We start from the raw sequence: 17,686 nt of genomic DNA, 5'->3' as shown, positions 1-17,686 counted from the left end.
CAACAAATGTCAGGTCATATGTCTGTGATAACAAATTTGATTTGATTCAAAATCTATTCCTTTTACGTTGGGCACATCTGAAGTAAACGTTCTCTAGTGCAAAGTCAGCAGCCACCAGAAGAGAGTTGTGGGTGGTGAGGCTCCCGGTTACTGAGCGCTCGGGTGGGAGGACTTTGTGCAAACCCCGGATCCGTTTACCGGGTGATAGTAGCAACGGGGCGCAATAAATGCACCTCAACTGATCCCTGGTTGTATCGATGTGTTGGTCCGTGGGATCCTTGTGTTTTCAACGGAAACAGACACATCCTCAGCAACAGAAAGATTGCCGGCTTCAGCTGTAAATCCACACTAACTGGTTATTTGACATTTTTCTGTTATTACCGTGGACTGGTCCAACTGTAGAACTGTGCTCATGCAACAGTTCCCTCCCTTCAGTGCCAAAGGTTGAGCTGACCAGCAGCCCAGAGCTGACGGGACAACGTTTCTAGGGTGTACTGGGGATGTGGTGAGGGAAACAACGGGCAAAGGAAATCGCCACTCCAGTTCGGGGTGTGATCATTTCCAGAGGAGACTCCCTCCGCCGTGAGAAGGTTCCAGCCGCCGGTGTCTATTTCTGTCCTAATTCCACTCCCTCCCTCCCTCACCAAAGTCCTGCCATAAATGACACCGAGGGAGTGACGGCGGTCTGGTTCGCCACACACCCGGAGTCTGCGATGGAAGACAGGACGATCCCCCACGCTTACCCCATGAGTGTGGAGTACGAGGAGGACACCCCAACCACCCTCTACGACCAGAACTTCGGCGAGGGTAAGTTTACCACAATGACGCTGTTGCTTGCTGGCTCAGCCTGTAGTGTGGAAGGTGCCCAGCCCGCCTCAGAGATTCCTTACGGAATTCCCTTGGAAATGGTGGTCGACTTCCACTCCGGCGCAGACACCCACTGAGCACAGTCAAACCGCCGACCCCGGCGGGGAACCTGCCAACCCCCACGTCCTTACATCAAAACCTCCCCTCCCGAAAAGCCCGTGTCCTCCTCCAGCTGCATCTCCCTCCGCCTCGGGCTGACTCAACGTTCAGGAGGAGCGGAGCCGCCGGCAATGCCAGCATTTATTGCCCATCCCTGACCGCCCCTGAACTGAGAAAGGTGAGGTGGGCAGATCTCCTTCAGTGAGGGAGTGGATGAGGCAGGTTCATGGTCCCCAGAACTTCCTCATTCCACAATTATCCACCTTCTTGAACTTAAATGCCACAGCTGCCCGTGATTTGAACTCTAGCCTCTGGATCAATGGCCCAGAGCCCTGGGTGTTGGTCCGGCAGCTGAACTGCTCCACCGCTCCCCGTGTGGGCCGGTGGAGGGGGTGGGAACGTTAGGAGAGCCTGGAGTGATGTGGATCGATGGGCATAGGCAGGTAGTTTCTGCACAGATCCGTCAAACCGCTTGGATCAGTTTGCACAGCGGCACCAGTGATTGGTTGCTGTTGTAACGTGATATTGTAAAGAAGTGAAATTTTTTCCTCCTGAATCAGCATCCAATTTTTGGAATGTAAAACAAGGCCATTTTATATCAATCTATCAAAACTATGGTCTCACTGATAGGGTCGTTCCATAATATGTTATAACAGAAAATGCTGGAAACACTCAGCAGGTGAGGCTGCCGCTGTGGGAAGAGAAACAGAGTTAACTTTGACGGAAGAGTCTTCAACCTGAAACGTTTCTAACTCCACAGATGCAGCCTGACCTGCTGAGTATTCCCAGTGTTGTCTGGTTTTATTTTAGATTTACAGCATCTGCAGTTTTTAATTTTCTATAATGTGACATCAAGTTACAATCTGTCAGCCTATCATCTGCAGTTTTATAACTTCCAATAAATTCCTCAGGTTTGTCATCAGAGGATATTTTAGCACCTACTTTGTACCATGGTTACTACATCAGACCCAGGATCAATAAACAACTGGGCCGAGGTTTTTCAGAGATTGCAACAAAGGGCCATAAATTTCAGGTGCTCCTGGATGTCTGTCAGTTCCTGCCCGATGAGCTGTCCGTTCGTACAGTGGACAACCTGCTGGAGGTGTCTGGAAGTCACCCTCAGAAGCTGGACAGCCATGGTTTTATCTCCCGAGAATTCAAACGCACTTACATCCTCCCCCTTGATGTGGACCCTCTGCTGGTTCAAACAACACTGTCCCATGATGGCATTCTGTGCATCGAGGCACAGAGGAAAGGAGGAGAGATCCAGCCCAAAGTCAACAATGTGAAAATCAACATGGAGTCTCCACCAGGGACAGAGGAGCCTGGGGTGGAGAAGCTGAGTCTCGAGGCAAAAAGAGCTCATTGACCCTTGGTAAATGGTCGGCACTGGTGTCAGGATCTTTGTTGATTCTACATTTCAAGCCATGTTATTACAACAGATTAACCTGCAAGTAATTGGCATCTTGTTCAATAATTTTGTTAACCATTGAAACTAAAGTTATGAATAACTTTGAAATTTGCTGTACGTTTGAAGCTGGAATTGTAAGGATGAATGTATCTGAACTAAAACTCTAGGAGTAGCTTGACATTTAACTCCTCTCTCCTTTTCTTTTCCCTTCACCTCTTGTCTCTGGGTAAAGATAGGTCATGCTGGAGAACCTTTACACAGTCTCTGGGTAAAGATAGGTCACGCTGAAGAACCTTTACACAGTCTCTGGGTAAAGATAGGTCACGCTGGAGAACCTTTACACAGTCTCTGGGTAAAGATAGGTCACACTGGAGAACCTTTACACAGTCTCTGGGTAAAGATAGGTCATGCTGGAGAACCTTTACACAGTCTCTGGGTAAAGATAGGTCACGCTGGAGCACCTTTACACAGTCTCTGGGTAAAGATAGGTCACGCTGAAGAACCTTTACACAGTCTCTGGGTAAAGATAGGTCACGCTGGAGAACCTTTACACAGTCTCTGGGTAAAGATAGGTCATGCTGGAGAACCTTTACACAGTCTCTTTTTATACAGGAGATTCCTGCACTTTTCTACATTGCCGGCTTTTCAGAAATGGAGCTTCCTTTGCTCAGGTTGAATCTGTTCATTCAGACATGTCTGTCAGTGATTGGTACCTGGATATCCTGTCGAGGGACCGAGCCCTGCCCAACAATGAAGGACTGATACTTAAGTTTAATCTATAACCAAGTGCTCCAACATCTGGAATTGGGAAACCCTATCGTTGTTTCTCTGTGTGACTTTTTGATAGGTGTTTAGAATTCTCTCGATTGTCAGATGATAGCTCTAATTTACAAGTGGTACAGATATTTATTTCACATGTGTATTGGCAACCACTATTGCTTTAATAAAAACTTTATTAAATAATTGTTTGTAGTATTGCTTCAAATTGTGTCTTTCTTTTCTTAGCACACAGGAGATGTATCAGCCTATAAAACCCATCCTAGGTCTCAGAGCAATCTCATCAACGTGTTTCACTGAAACCTATTCTCTCTCACACGTCCATCCACTACCTCCCCCCTCCACCACCACCCCCCCCCTCCATTCCCCTGTCATCCACTTACCCTTTGGGTAATTGACATATTAAGATAGAGCCAATTAACACAGAGCCATAGAGATGTCCAGCATGGACCATTTAGCTCATCAAGTCCACACCACCCATTTACGCTAATCCGAACCTAACCCATTCTATTCTCCCCACACTCCCAACAACTCCCTTAGGTTCTACCCCTCACCCACACTAGGACCAATTAACCCACCGACCCACACATATTGGGGATGTGGGAGGAAACCACTACGGCCGGGAGAATGTGCAGACTCCATGAAGACAGCACCTGAGGTCAGGAGCGATCCCAGGTGACAGGAGCTGTATGTAGGGGCAGGATGAAATGTGGAAGTAAATTATATTATTTGTTTTTTTGTCAATTAATTTTTCATGTTGCAGGTGTCACTGGCAAGGCCAGCAGTTATTTCCCCTCTCTATTGCCCTGTGGTGAGTTGCCTTCTTGGACCACTAAAGTCCTTCTGGTAAAGATACTTTCATGAGAAGAGTTCCAGGAATTAGCTCCTGTGATGCTGAAGGAGGAGTGGCATCATTCCAAGTCAGGATGGTGTATGACTTGAAGATTGTGTTCCCAATGGCTTGCTGCCCTTTGTTCTTGGAGGTAGAGGTTGTGGATTTGGGAAGTGCTGTTGGAGTAGCCTGGGTGAGTAGGTGCAGTGCATTTCTGTGTCAGACCTGTGAATTAATTCCACACACCTGCATTTACTGTGTATCCCTCAATAACTTGTTAACAAGACTCTGTTAAGGTCAGAGTTGAAGTTAACAATTGACCTAGCTCATTTAGCATTCACAGAAGGGAGTTTCTACCAGCGACCACCACTGGTGTTTCAAAATACTGTCAATAGTTGAAGAGATTTCAGAAGAATGAGAGGGAATCTTATAGAAACATAAAAAATTATGAATGGGATAAATAAGATAGAGACAGGAAGGTTGTTTCCCTGGGTAGGTGAGACTGGAACTAGGGGACATAGCCTCAAGATTCAGGGGAATAGATTTAGGATGGAGATGAGGAGAAACTGCTTTTCCCAGAGAGCAGTGAATCTGTGGAACTCTCTGCCCAGGGAAGCAGATTTTTGCACAGTCGGGGAATTAAGGGTTATGGGGAAAAGGCAGGTAGGTGGATCTGAGTCCACAGCCGGATCAGCCATGATCTTATTGAATGGTGGAGCAGGCTTGATGGGCCAGATGGCTGACTCCTGCTCCTATTTCTTACGTTCTTATGTTCTAGATTGCATGGATTCTTGGAGGACACACCACTAATCACATCCCACCTGCTCATTATCCCCAACTCATTGTGTGGTGTTGCTCCCAAACAGTCCTAACCACCTCTATAACTTGCTTTCGACTCAATGGGCTTCCATACACATTCGGCCAGTTTGTGTACAGCAAGTTCCCAAAAGAGCAACATGATAATGAATAATTTTTACGGTAAGTTTGGGAAAGGATAAACACTCTTCAAGCCATTGGGAGCTACTTTCCTTTCTCAAGGGATCGGAGGCGTGTCGGCAAACAGGATCCAAAATCGGCTTGGAGACAGGAGGCAGAGGGTAGAGTCAAGGATGTTTCTCCATGTCTGTAATAAGTTGTGTACCACAGGGATCCGTGCCAGGACCTTGTTGTTGATTGTCTATATAAATGACTTTGATGAGAATGTAGGCAGTCTGATCAGAAAGTTTGCAGATGACAGGAAAATTGGTGGAGTCATAGATATTGAAAAGGATTGTCTAAGGATACAGTGGGACATAATTCAGTGGAGAGTTGGGTGGAGCGGTGGCAGATGGAATTTAATCCAGACAAGTGTGAGGTAATACACTGCTGGAGGTCAAATTCTGGTAGGACATATGGAGTAAAAGGCCTTGAAGTGCAAGGCCCCAGCTCCATGAAAGTGGCCACACACTTGGACAGGGTAGTGAAAGAGGCATTTAGTATGCTCGCCATCGTAGGACAAGGCATTGAGTATGAAAGTTGGGATGTCACGTTGTAGTTGTATGAAACATTGATTAGACCACACATAGAGTATTTTGTACAGTTCTGGTCACCACGCTACAGCAAGGATGCGGTAGCAATAGAGAGAGTGCAGAAGAGATTCACCAGGATATTGCCTGGAACGGAGGGCTGTAGTTACAAAGAGAGATTGGACAGGCTGGGTTTGTTCTCACCGGATGTAGAGGCTGAGGGGTGACAGTATAGAGGTTTATAAAATTATGAGGGGCATAGATAGGGTAGATGGTCACTGTCTTTTTCCCAGGACAGGGGAGTCTAAAACTGGAGGGTGCAAGTTTTAGGTGAGAGAGGAGAAACCTAAAGGGAAACTGAGGGGTAAGCTTTTCACACAGAGGGTGGCGGTTATCTGGAATGAGCTGCCAGAAGGAGTGGTAGAGGCAAACACACTTACAACGTTTCAAAGGCTTTTGGACATGGATTGGAAAGTCATAGAGGGGTTTGGTTCTAATGCAGGCAAATGGGATTAGTTTAGAGAGGCTTCACAGTTGGCATGGACGACTTGGCCTAAAGGGCCCGTTTCTGTGCTTATAATTCTATAACTCTCTATGACGTTTACAACAGCAGCTGCAACTTTCACTTACGTAAGACCCTTAATACAGGAAAATCTCCCAAGCTTTTTCATAGGAACATTATCAAACAAAAATTGATGCTGAGTCCCTTAAGGAGATATGAGGGCAGATGGCCAAACATTAGATCAAAGTGGTAGCTTTTAAGAATTGTGTGAAGGATGAAAGAGAGTTTGGAGGAAATTCCAGGGCTTAGGTCTTTGGCAACTGAAAACATTAAGTTCAAGGATGATCAGCAAGTCAACAGTTTAGGAGCACAGATACCCTGGAGAGTTGTCGGACTGATTACAGACGTGGGAAGTGAGATACTGTGGAAGGATGTAGAAGAAGGAGGTGAGAAGAATAACATCTAATGTTAGGGAACCTTCACGTGTGGAGGTTTGGGGCAGAGGTTAGTATTGGAATGGTATGAAGAAACATGTTAAGTCCTCTCAATGAATTGTTTAAGTCTGAAAATAAATGTTATGGCTTTATAATAAAGTGAGTTTCAATGAATTTGTCCTTTAAATTAACCCTCAGTATGCTTTTCAAGCTGAGATATCTGGAGTTGGTACAAGTGCTTCATTTTTAAATATATATCAGTCTGACAAATCAAACTTTCAATATATTGGCCCGGTTACTTTGCTTCTTTCTGGTACTCCATCTACCAATCAGGACTGATTAGATAAAACCTTCTAATCATCAGTTAAGGTCTAAAAATATAACAGGAACAGCTGCCGGGAGCTTTGTAGGTGACACAGAATACAATGTTTTCCAAAACGTTCCAGCTCATTTGTTATTTAGCTTTACACAGATTTTAAATGGGGCATCAAAAAGAGTGTAAATTTATCCAAACATTTTTGCACTGGTTTAAATGAATGGTGAAAACGTGAAAATTCTTGCCTGACCCACTCGATGTTTCTGAGGTTCTGGGTGTATGTTTGGATTTCCAGTATCTTCAGCACTTTTGTGGAACGTGAGATGCAGTGACTGTCCACAAGGTCAAGTGTGAAATTATCGTGCATACATCTGGTGTACCAGTGGAGAGGAGCAATGAGCCCCAGAGAGATGTTTGTGCATGGACAGAGAGAGAATACCAAGAGGCAGGACACCCACCCTGACTCCTGTGCTTGTTATGGATGGAAATGGTCAGAAACAGTGGCTGGAAGTAATCGCTCACAATCATAGAAGGACCTAGAGAACAAACACAAGTAAACGAAGCAACACGTGGATAGAGGAGGAAAGCTGCTCAGGCCAGGATATACTTTCCGACACTTTCTTTCAGCTATCAACTCTGTCATAAAATCTTGTGTAAAAAGGAAGAATAATGATTGGCTGGTGAAATATCAATCATGGTTCAGTAGAACAGCCACATTCCAAACTAACGGGGCAGAGGAGTCCCTGTGCTCCTAAACAAGAGGGCATAGGATGTTAGAAACAAACACTGCAATTTTCCAATGATGCTTTATTAACTGTGGCCACATCAGCTGTTGCCCAGTTGGCACCAACACATCCTCTGATTCAGAAAGAAAACAACTCAAACCGCAAATACTGGAAGAACTCAGCCAGTCAAGCAACATCTATGGAGAGACAAACCAGTTAACGTTTTGGATCAATTCTCTTGCTCAGAACTGGATTCTGAAGAAGGTCCCTGACCTGCAACATTGACTAGTTTCTCTCTGTGTGCAAAACGTACCCCTCAAAGCTCCTCTAAATTTCTCCCCTTTCACCTGTTCCCATCTGTTCCCTTCCAGACCCTTCTGCCCTGGGAAAAAGATTCCGACTACCCCACTTGGTCAGACCGACAACATCTTCCTCTTGTCTTTTTTTCTTTGGCAGTCCCTTTGGATTGAAGGTGATTCCATGGTGTATATGAAGCCCATGCATAAACTCATTTAATGTGGGGCAGGCAATGCACACCAGGAACTGCAGAGTTTTGTCAGAGCAAGATCCTGGCCCAATGACAAGGAGATCCAAGAGAAACAAAGGACTGCAGATGCTGGAATCTAGATGAAAAAACAACAAGGTGCTGGAGGGACTCAGCAGGTCAGGCAGCATCCGTGGAGAAAAGCAGACAGTCAACGTTTCACATCAGGACCCTTCTTCAGGACTGAAGATAGGAAAAGGGGAAGCCAATATATAGGAGGGAAAAGCAGAGCAGTGATAGGTGGACAAAAGAGGGGAGGTGGGGTTGGCACAGGGTGGTGACAGGTAGATGCAGGTAAGAGATAGTGATGGGCAGGTGCGGGGAAGGAGGGGAGAACAGATCCACCGGGGGATGGGTCAAAGGTATGGAGGCAGGTGTCATCGGGGGAGAAGAGGAGAGGAAATTGGGAGAGAAAAAAATGGCGAGGACAAAAAAGAGAGAGAGGCTGGGAAAGGGAAGTAAAAAGAAGAGGCGAGATGTGGTGAAGCTGAGGTTGTGCGTGCCAGAGAACTTAAAGTTATGGAAGAGTTGGAGAGCGTGTGAGGTGTCACGGATGTAGCTGGTAAGGGATTGGACGGGGGGGGGGGGGAGCAGAATAGTGTCCAGGTACGAGGATACGAGCTCCGTGGGGCAAGAACAGGCGGAGACAATAGGTCTGCCAGGACAGTCCATCTTGTGGATTTTGGGGAGGAGGTAGAAATGGGCAGTCCTAGGTTGCGGGACTATCATGTTGGTAGCTGTGGGGGTGAGATCTCCTGAGGTGATGAGGTCAGTGATGGTGCGGGAGATAATGTCCTGGTGGTCCTCGGTGGGGTCATGGTCCTCGGTGGGGTAGGTCGGAGGAAGTGTCCGAGGGTTGGCGTCTGGCCTCTGCAAGGTAGTACCCCAGACTACCACAGCACCACGTTTGTCGGCTGGTTTGATGACAATGTCAGGGTTGGTGCGGAGGGAGAGGAGAGCAGAGCGTTCAGAAAGGGAGAGGTTGGATTGTTGAGGGGAGCAGAAAAGTCAAGACAGTTGATGTCGCGCCAATAGTTGGCTGTGAATAGGTCCAGGGGAGGTAACAGGCCCGGTGGAGAGTCCAAGTGGAAGAAGAGGGCTGGAGGCAGGAGAATGGGTCATCAGAAGGAGGAGAGGACTTTTTAATCGAAGGAGGCACGGAGACGGAGGTGGAGGAAAAGGAGCTCGGCATCGTGCTGGGCTCGGAATTCATTGAGGTGGTGGTGTAGAAGTACAAAGGTGAGGCCTTTGCTGAGAACAGACCGCTCAGCCTCAGAGAGCGGGAGGTCAGGGGTGATGGTGAAGACTCGGCAGGGGTGGGAGTTGAGGCTAGAAGAGGAAGGGTGGGGGTGGGGGGATAGAGGGGCCGGGCTGGTGAGAGGACAGGGGTGAGAGGGGTTGGGAGTGGTACGGGGTGAAGAGTGCGATGCAGGATAGAGGTGGATGTCAGGGACGGAACAAGAGGGAGAGCAGGAGGAGGGGTCAGGGTCGGGATAGGGGATAAGAGGGGCTGGGAGTGGGCTGATGAAGGTGTAAGGTGGGATGTAGAGTTAGAAGTAGATCGGGGAAGAAACAGAGCAGAGGCAACAGAAGGTGAAGCCTGGAGACAGGGAGGTCCCAGGGAGGAAGGGGGTGGGAGGAGCAGAGAGTGGTGTAGGGCAGGAGCAGAGGTGTCCAGGTGGGCGGGGAAGGGGGGGGGTGATGTCAGAGGACGGCATGGTGGTGGAGACCTCCAGTCCACTATGGGGATGTCCAGTCCCTATATACCTCCATTCCCCACCATGATGGCCTCGACCAGAGACAGAACCAGTCCCCTTCCACTAACACTCTCCTCCACCTGGCTGAACTTGTTCTCACTCTAAACAACTTTTCTTTTGATTCCTCTCACTTTCTACAGACCAAGGGCGTAGCTATGGGCACTCGCATGGGCCCCAGCTGTGCCTGCATTTTCAAAGGCTACGTTGAACAGTTTCTCCTCCAAGCCTGCTCTGGCCCCATTCCTCAATTCTTTCTCCGCCATATCGACAACTGCATTGGTGCCACCTCTTGTTTCCGTGCAGAACTTGACAGTTTCATAAATTTTGCTACTAATTTTCATCCTGCTCTCCAATTCACTTGGACTATCTCTGTCTCCTTTCTCGATCCCTCCATCTCCATCTCAGGAGGTTCATTATCCAATGACATCTTCTACAAACCCACTGATGCCCACAGCTACCTTGATTACAGCTTCTCCCACCCTGTCTCCTGCAAGGATGTGATCCCTTTCTCTCAATTTCTCCGCCTCTACTGCATCTGCTCCCATGTTGAGGGTTTCCTCTCCAGGACAACCGAGATGTCCAACTTCTTTACCAACCAGGGCTTCCCCCCTACTGTGGTCGAGAGAGCTCACACCCATACCTCTGCCATTCCCCACACCTCCGCTCTCACCCCCACCCCTCCCAGACCCAACAGGGATAGGGTTCCCCTTGTCCTCATATTTCATCCCACCAGCCTACGTATCCAACGCATCATTCTCCGCACTTCCGCCATCTCCAACTGGACCCCACCACCAACGTATCTTCCCCTCCCCACCCCTTTCTGCCTTTCGCAGGGACCACTCGCTCCATGACTCGCTGGTTCACTCCTCTTCCCCACCCATCCCGCTCCCACCTGGGGACTTTCCACTGCCCCCGCCATAGGTGTACCACCTGCCCCCACACCACCTCCATCACCTCCATCTAGGGACCCAAACAGTCCTTTCAGGTGAGGCAGAGATTCACCTGCACCTCCTTTAGTATCATCTACAACATAAGGCACAACATTATGTGCTGAAGGGCCTGTACTGTGCTGTACTGCTCTATGTTCTATGTTGTATGTTCTATGTTCTATGTAATTGCAATCTAATGAGCCTCTTGATTTGGTGTCTGTGACACATAACTATAAAATCTGAAAGTTGAGGTGTGCAACCCGACACAAGGCTCATAAGTTGCTATGGCAGGGCACCTAATGCTGCCTGTTGGATTTTTTTATGTTTAGTTAGGAGGAGTTTGCATGTAGCAAGCTGCTGAAAGTGCAAGCTGATCACCTTCAACAAAGCAGATGGGGCACTGGGATCTGAGTGAGCAGGACAAACAACAGGATTGAAAGTTTATGAAAGAAGCAGCACAAGAACTGAGAAAAGGGGAAATTTAATGTCATCAGTTGTAGAAATCAAAATAAAGAGAAAGGAAGATCGGATTTAGAGAAGGAGAAAAAGAGGATCAAAAATTAAAAGTGAAATTAACATTTTGCAATCTCCAACAATTAACGCCTGAAGAAATGAGACCCTGCACTATAAGAGTTAATTTTCAGTGCCAGATTTAATAGATTGATAAAAAGGTACATAGAGTGAAATGGACAAAATCTGACAATTTATGGTGAGTTTACAACTACCGTAGGAAGTTCAGGAACCTCTCACCCAATCGGTGGTGTGAGATGCCACACTTGTGAACTACCTTGGGCGGCAACTTTTGCACTTCTACTTTTAATACCACTTACACCTCATCAGAAACCGCCAGAGGATTTGCAGATAAATAAGTTTCTCCATTATTTTCACAGCAAGTTATGAGCCAGTAACAGCAACAGTGAAATGTAGATAAACAGACTGGCTTAGGAATGAGGTCTGAGAAGATGCTAATAATACAGTCTTTAGGGGAAAGCACATGGTTAGACACTTCACATTCCAGCATGTCGAGTACTGTGATTAAAACATGACGATGCATGTCTTATGCTGTGTCGGTCCAGAATAAGGCACAGATCTTTGACAAGTGAAACTGCTCATCACATGCCTGAAGCAAATTTAATTGTGATCTAATGAACCTCGTGTTTTGGTGTTTGTGACACATAGCTGAACATAAATACCGAGGGTGAGAGGCACTTTCCGGGACACATTAACTTGCCATAAATTCAGACCATGTAGTTTCTAACTTTCTTAACAATTGGTTGTTTCATTTTCAGTGTGGAGAAGGCATCATCGAACATAGGAGACATCTGAAGTGAGTGAAATACTGAGGAAGGGGAAAAAAGGGGGAATTGGCCAAGGGAAGAAGAGGGAGGGGCTGTTCTGCCATTACTGTGGGGATATTATCGATAGTTTTAAGGCTAATATCTCTTTTTTATTAATTTATCTTAGACAAGTTAAATCAAAAGAAAAATTTCCATATATTTTGATCACAATTCAGAGGGATGTGGGCCAAATGGAGGCAAATGGATTATCTCAGGAAGGCACCTTGGTCAGCATGGCTGAGTTGGTCTGTTTCTGTGCTGTATAACTTGATGATTCTAATTTTTTTTTAGATCCCTAAATTGCAATAAAACCGATTTAGACAAGATAAGATTTATTTATTAGTCACATGTACATTGAAACACACAGTGAAATACATCTTTTGAGTAGAGTGTTCTGGGGGCAGCCCGCAAGTGTTGCCACGCTTCCGGTGCCGACATAGCACGCCCACAACTTCCTAACTCGTACGTCTTTGGAATGTGGGAGGAAATCGGAGCACCTGGAGGAAACCCACGCAGACACAGGGAGAACGTACAAACTCCTTACAGACAGCAGCGGGAATTGAACCCGGGTCACTGGCACTGTAGTAGTGCTATGCTAACTGCTACACTCCATAGTTTAGCAGATTTATAATTAAATCTCTTTTATAATTAAAACATTTCAAGGTAAAAACTGCTAGATCCTGAATTACTAAACAGGTGACTAACTGTGGAAGCGCAGGGAATCAAGGGATATAGGGTTTGTGCCTGAAAGTGGTGCTGGGGTAAATGATTAGCCATGAGTTTGTTGAGCTGTGGAGCAGGAATGAGGGGTTGAATGACCGTATTAGTGGCTCAGCAGGTACCTAAACATCACTATTTATCTGAATGTAACTGAAATGTCTCAGTAGTATGGAATCACTAAAGAACCACTGTCACCCTGTGAGTTGACTGGGTAGATCTGTGTGAGAGTGTAGGTTTTTAAGGGATGTCAGTGTCATGAACAGGAATGCTTTGCTATTCAAGGGTGAAACGTCATCATTCAAATCACACTTAATGTGCAGAAAAAGATTTCTTCGTTGGCCTGTAATAGAGCTCCACCTCAGCAAAGGTCCTCCTATCCACTCCAAACTCCCACCACCAAAAGTGTACACTTCCAAGTTATTGAACTGACCAACAATTTGAGTAGATTTTCAAATTTAATCCCAACTACAGTAAAACTGTGTTTAATCTGCTCAGGACTTTGGTGGTATCGGACCAGCAGGTTTTCTGGACGATGGGAAGTTATTCTATATTAATTCTCCAATACGCTTTAAATTCACCTTTTTTAGATGTTAGACAGTGGAATAAAACATTTGCAGTGAACCTAGTAAGTTTCAAATGAGCGTGGGCAACAGAACCAGGGAACAAGGGGAGTGTGAGAATGGGCACTTGGTGAGCCAGATGCCAAACTGTTGGGATTTCTGAATAGTTGGATAGCTTTACTGTACTTCCCAATTATACCAGCACTGCAGTGAGGTGTCAGATTCCTGAGCTAAACTTTGTTCTTCTCTCCTTCTCATTTCTACTGATGGTATTGATAGGGAGGGGGGTACACTGGTTATAGAGTCATAGACTCATACAGCATGGAAACAAGGCCCTTAGACTTCTATAGAGGTCTGGAGGGTTATGGACTGGGTGCAGGTAAATGGGACTAGCGTAATAACATTTCGGCATAGACTAGAAGGGCCGAATGGCCAGTTTTCTGTGCTGTAGTGTTCTATGGTTCTATGGTCCATGCTGACCAAGATTCCCATCTAAGCTAATTCCATTCGCTTGTGTTTGGCCCATATCCCTCTAAACCTTTCCTATCCCTGTACCTGTCCAAGTACCTTTCAAATGCTGTTAATGTACCTGCCTCAATCACTTCCTCCGGCAGTTCGTTCCATATACTGACCACCCTCTGGGTGAAAACGTTGCCCCTCAGGTTCCTATTAAATCTCCCCTCTCTCATCTTAAACCTCTAGTTCATGATTCCCCAACCCTGGAAAAAAGACTGTGCACATTCACCCTATCTCTGCCTCTCATGATTTTATAACCTTTATAAGATCACCCCTCATTCTCCTACGCTCCAATGAAGAAAGTCGCAACCTGCTCAGCCTCTCTCCATAACTCAGTCCCTCAAGTCCCGGCAACATCCTCGTAAATCTCCTCTGCATTCTTTCCAGCGTAATCTTTCCTTGAGCAGAGTAGCTACCTGGCTGGTTACTGTGTGTGAACTCCATTGAGATGGATTAATTCAGGAGAGAGTGGCAATGGAAGCAGAGAACCTCTCTGCATAGTTAGTTTATTTGCGGCTTTAAATTTCATAGCTCTAAACTGGGATGCATGAATCTATATAAAGGTCAGTTTACGGAGACGACTTGGACTGCCAATTCCTGAGTGGCGACTTTCTAAACTGGGAACGCTGAGAATTCAGAATGCTGAAAACAGCAGTATTGTTTCCAAGGCTGATTTGGGGTAAAGGAGAAGAACTTATGTGGCAGGAGGCAACCAAGTGTGAAATAGTGAACTAAATTAAAGCAATGGTTAGTTCCAGAGTTGGATTTTAATGGCTTGTGATTACAGAAAGGTATTCCATCATAAGGATGAGTGAGAGTGAGAAGTTATCCATGAGTTTTTGTTCTGGTGCGGGTGGGGGACAATGTTATGCAAGATGTTGCCTTGAGAGGAGGGAGAGGGAAATTCAAAGGGGAGCTGCCATTAAATACAGAATGAAATCAATGCTGGCAGAAAGGGGAGGGAATGAAAATCTGCAAAATTGCTTTTCAATGGACTACATTTTATAAATGATGAAGTTGGAAGGTGAAAGTTACCATCAGAAAGGAAGAAACGAGTCTTGGAATTCAGATCAACAACGGAAGAGGTATAATTGTTGCATTAACTGTTGTCCTGGGGCAATCCAATCTAATGGTATCCACTGAAATGTTCTCAATGAGTAACACTGAGGGATCACCAGCATCTGGACCACACTGTCAATTCAACTGAAGTTTAACTGCTTTATGAGATTATTGGCTACCTCTTCTAATGTTTGGTGAAATGTATTCTTGCTTCAATATTTGTTGAAATGCATCCATGAATACAAAGTGTCATAAACTACTATAGCTTATTGTAAGGAACAATAATATGGAACTCATTTTTTTGGAAAAGTTGGTGATTCTTTGAAAAAGAAAATCAAGCATTTTTTTCAGCATACTCCATGCATTAATAACAAACTGTCAGAAAACTGTCAGATTCCAGCATCTGCGGTCTTTTGTATCTCCTGTCAGAAAACTAACCTCTTAGAAGTAACAGATTATTCAATCAGATTTTTAAAATTCTGCCTCAGCTCTTATTGCAGGTGACCATGCTTTATCTAATGTGATTTTAAAGTATGATAGCACAGTGATTAAATCTTAGTATCCAGAGGCCTGGACTATTGATGTGGAAACATGATTTCAAATATCACCATGATAACAAGAGAACCTAAATTCAAATAATTAAATAAATCTAGAATAAAAAGGCTGCTGTCGGTAATGGTGACCATGAAATATTGAATTGACGTGAAAAACACAGCTAGTTTTCTAAAGTTGTCCTGCGATCCCCAGGCACTCTGTCCCATGTGTCACTCCAGAGCCACTAATGCAGCAAACCCATGGCTGATTTATTTGTTAAGGAAAAATTAGGGATGGACAATAAATGCCAGTGACCACCATGTCCTGCATGTCCTGAGAACGAATCCATATTTAAAACATAATTTTCCAATTATTTTATAAATACTTCAGTTAATTTTGTTCAGCCAACATGGATTTATCTACCCAGCCAGTGACGCTCATTTCAGTCCACAACTTTTCAGTCTCAATTGTTGGCAGATTATTGTAAAAGAGTTCCACCTCACACATTAATCATTTTGGAATTGCTGACAAATGGCTGGTGTTAGAAGGCTGAGATTCAGCAATTATGCCAGAGGAAGATTAAAAGAAGAAGCTTGCGTCAGTTGGAAACATCATCAATAGGTTGAGATAAATCTGTTTTCTGTGAGAATGGAATCTATGAACAACAGAATGACACCCTGCATTAGTACCAACCTACTGATAAATGCAACAGCCTATTTTTTCAGGGTGGGTGAGGTCTGTATATTGTCAAAGTCAGAGAATCAGCTGGTCATTAAAAAAACTGAAGTTAAAAAAACCCATATCTAACAATAGAATACAACACCAAATATTTTTAAATTTAGTGTACACTGCAAAATTCCCAAAGTTTACCAAAACAGAATTTGAACAAAAGTAATTTCACTTGCTATTTGCATTCAGTTGAAAGTAATTACATTTACAACAAAGTGTCCTTCAGGACATGTGTTCATTATGTCAGAGTGTTTTCTAAAAGTAGCTTGTTAAAATAAGGGAGCACCAGGATACCACTTAAAATTGTGAAGAGGGGATCCCAGAGGGTTGCCCCAGAGTGTGAATGAGACAAATAGATCCTTGAACTGCAGGAGATTCAAGGGTTATGGGATTGGACAGGAAAATGAGTTTGAGGCCATCCAACCAGATCAGCCATATTAAATGGCAGATAAGGCCGGAAGTATACATGGCCAACCCCTACACTATCTCAGAGAAGGTTCTTATGATTTTTCAGTTTCCAAATGTGAGAAATACCTGAGTAAATCCCACTGTCAGTACATATTGGAGGAAGGCACTAATGGTTCAGTTGTTCATTAACTTGCTGTACTAGCAGAAGGATGCTGGAGTTGTATGAAGATAAGCTGTATGAAGTAATATTGGAAACCAGATGAAAAAGATAATTACCAAATAGTTATGGTGTCTATCACTGGTTCCTCCCATGCTCTCAGCTCTCCTACTCTTGTTGCATTGACCTGTTTAGCATCTCTGAAACAGAAACATCATGCATTTTAATTTTTTGTTTGAAGACACCTGTGGACAATCCTGTGGGAAGTTTGACTATATTAAAGGTGCAACATAAATGCAACATAATTTCCTTTCCTTTTCTAAATTACCCTTAATTGTCTGCTTTTGCTCATGTTAGTTAGATTGTTCCTCTCACCTTGGCTCCTACTTGTCTCATTACGCAAAAAACTATTGGGTTTGTTCTATTTGTACAGTTTCCTGACAGATCCATATTTTGCGTATTTTATGAAGTTTTCATCTTATTGTATCTAGATTGCAATTGTTGGCAAATCCCATTATGTCTGGTCTTGCCCTGATGACATTTCCCTATGTGACAGCAGGCTTGGCAAAGGGTTACAGGGACAGGGGAAGGGGTGCTCCATGCATGACATGTATGATATGGTAGACCTGCATACATGAGACATGTATGAGATGATAGGTCTGCATACATGAGACATGTATGAGGTGGTCAATCTGCATCACACAGCCTAGTTCTGACTCCCAATTTACCTTAACAGCAACAATTTCCACTATATTACACCTTCAACAAAACAGAAACATCTCTTGTAGCTTCACTGTGGCATTTTCAAATCAACACTGGCCCCTGAACCTGTAGCTCTGTAATGAAAACAGATGATCGCAATAGGTATGGTTCTGGTTTAAATGGTGGGTAGGAGCAGGGGCTGTTCTGGTCAAATCTATTCTGTTAGTTAATAAACAGACAGCAGGTGGAACAAAAATAGTCTTCTG

General features: G+C 44.8%; 1 protein-coding gene across 1 annotated transcript; it reads left to right on the top strand.

Annotated features, from left to right (window-relative positions):
* The first annotated feature begins 601 nt into the window (after nucleotides 1-601).
* hspb2 (heat shock protein, alpha-crystallin-related, b2) lies at nucleotides 602-2,623 on the top strand. Its single transcript, XM_052040032.1, has 2 exons — nucleotides 602-807; nucleotides 1,878-2,623. Exons 1-2 carry the CDS (start codon nucleotides 714-716, stop codon nucleotides 2,333-2,335), a joined length of 552 nt encoding a protein of 183 aa, XP_051895992.1. The 5' UTR covers nucleotides 602-713; the 3' UTR covers nucleotides 2,336-2,623.
* The last annotated feature ends 15,063 nt before the right edge of the window (nucleotides 2,624-17,686 follow it).

This window comes from Pristis pectinata, chromosome 27 (genome assembly GCF_009764475.1).
Source record: "Pristis pectinata isolate sPriPec2 chromosome 27, sPriPec2.1.pri, whole genome shotgun sequence".
Classification (NCBI taxonomy): Eukaryota; Metazoa; Chordata; class Chondrichthyes; order Rhinopristiformes; family Pristidae; genus Pristis; species Pristis pectinata.
This window is presented reverse-complemented; position numbering and strand designations above follow the sequence as displayed.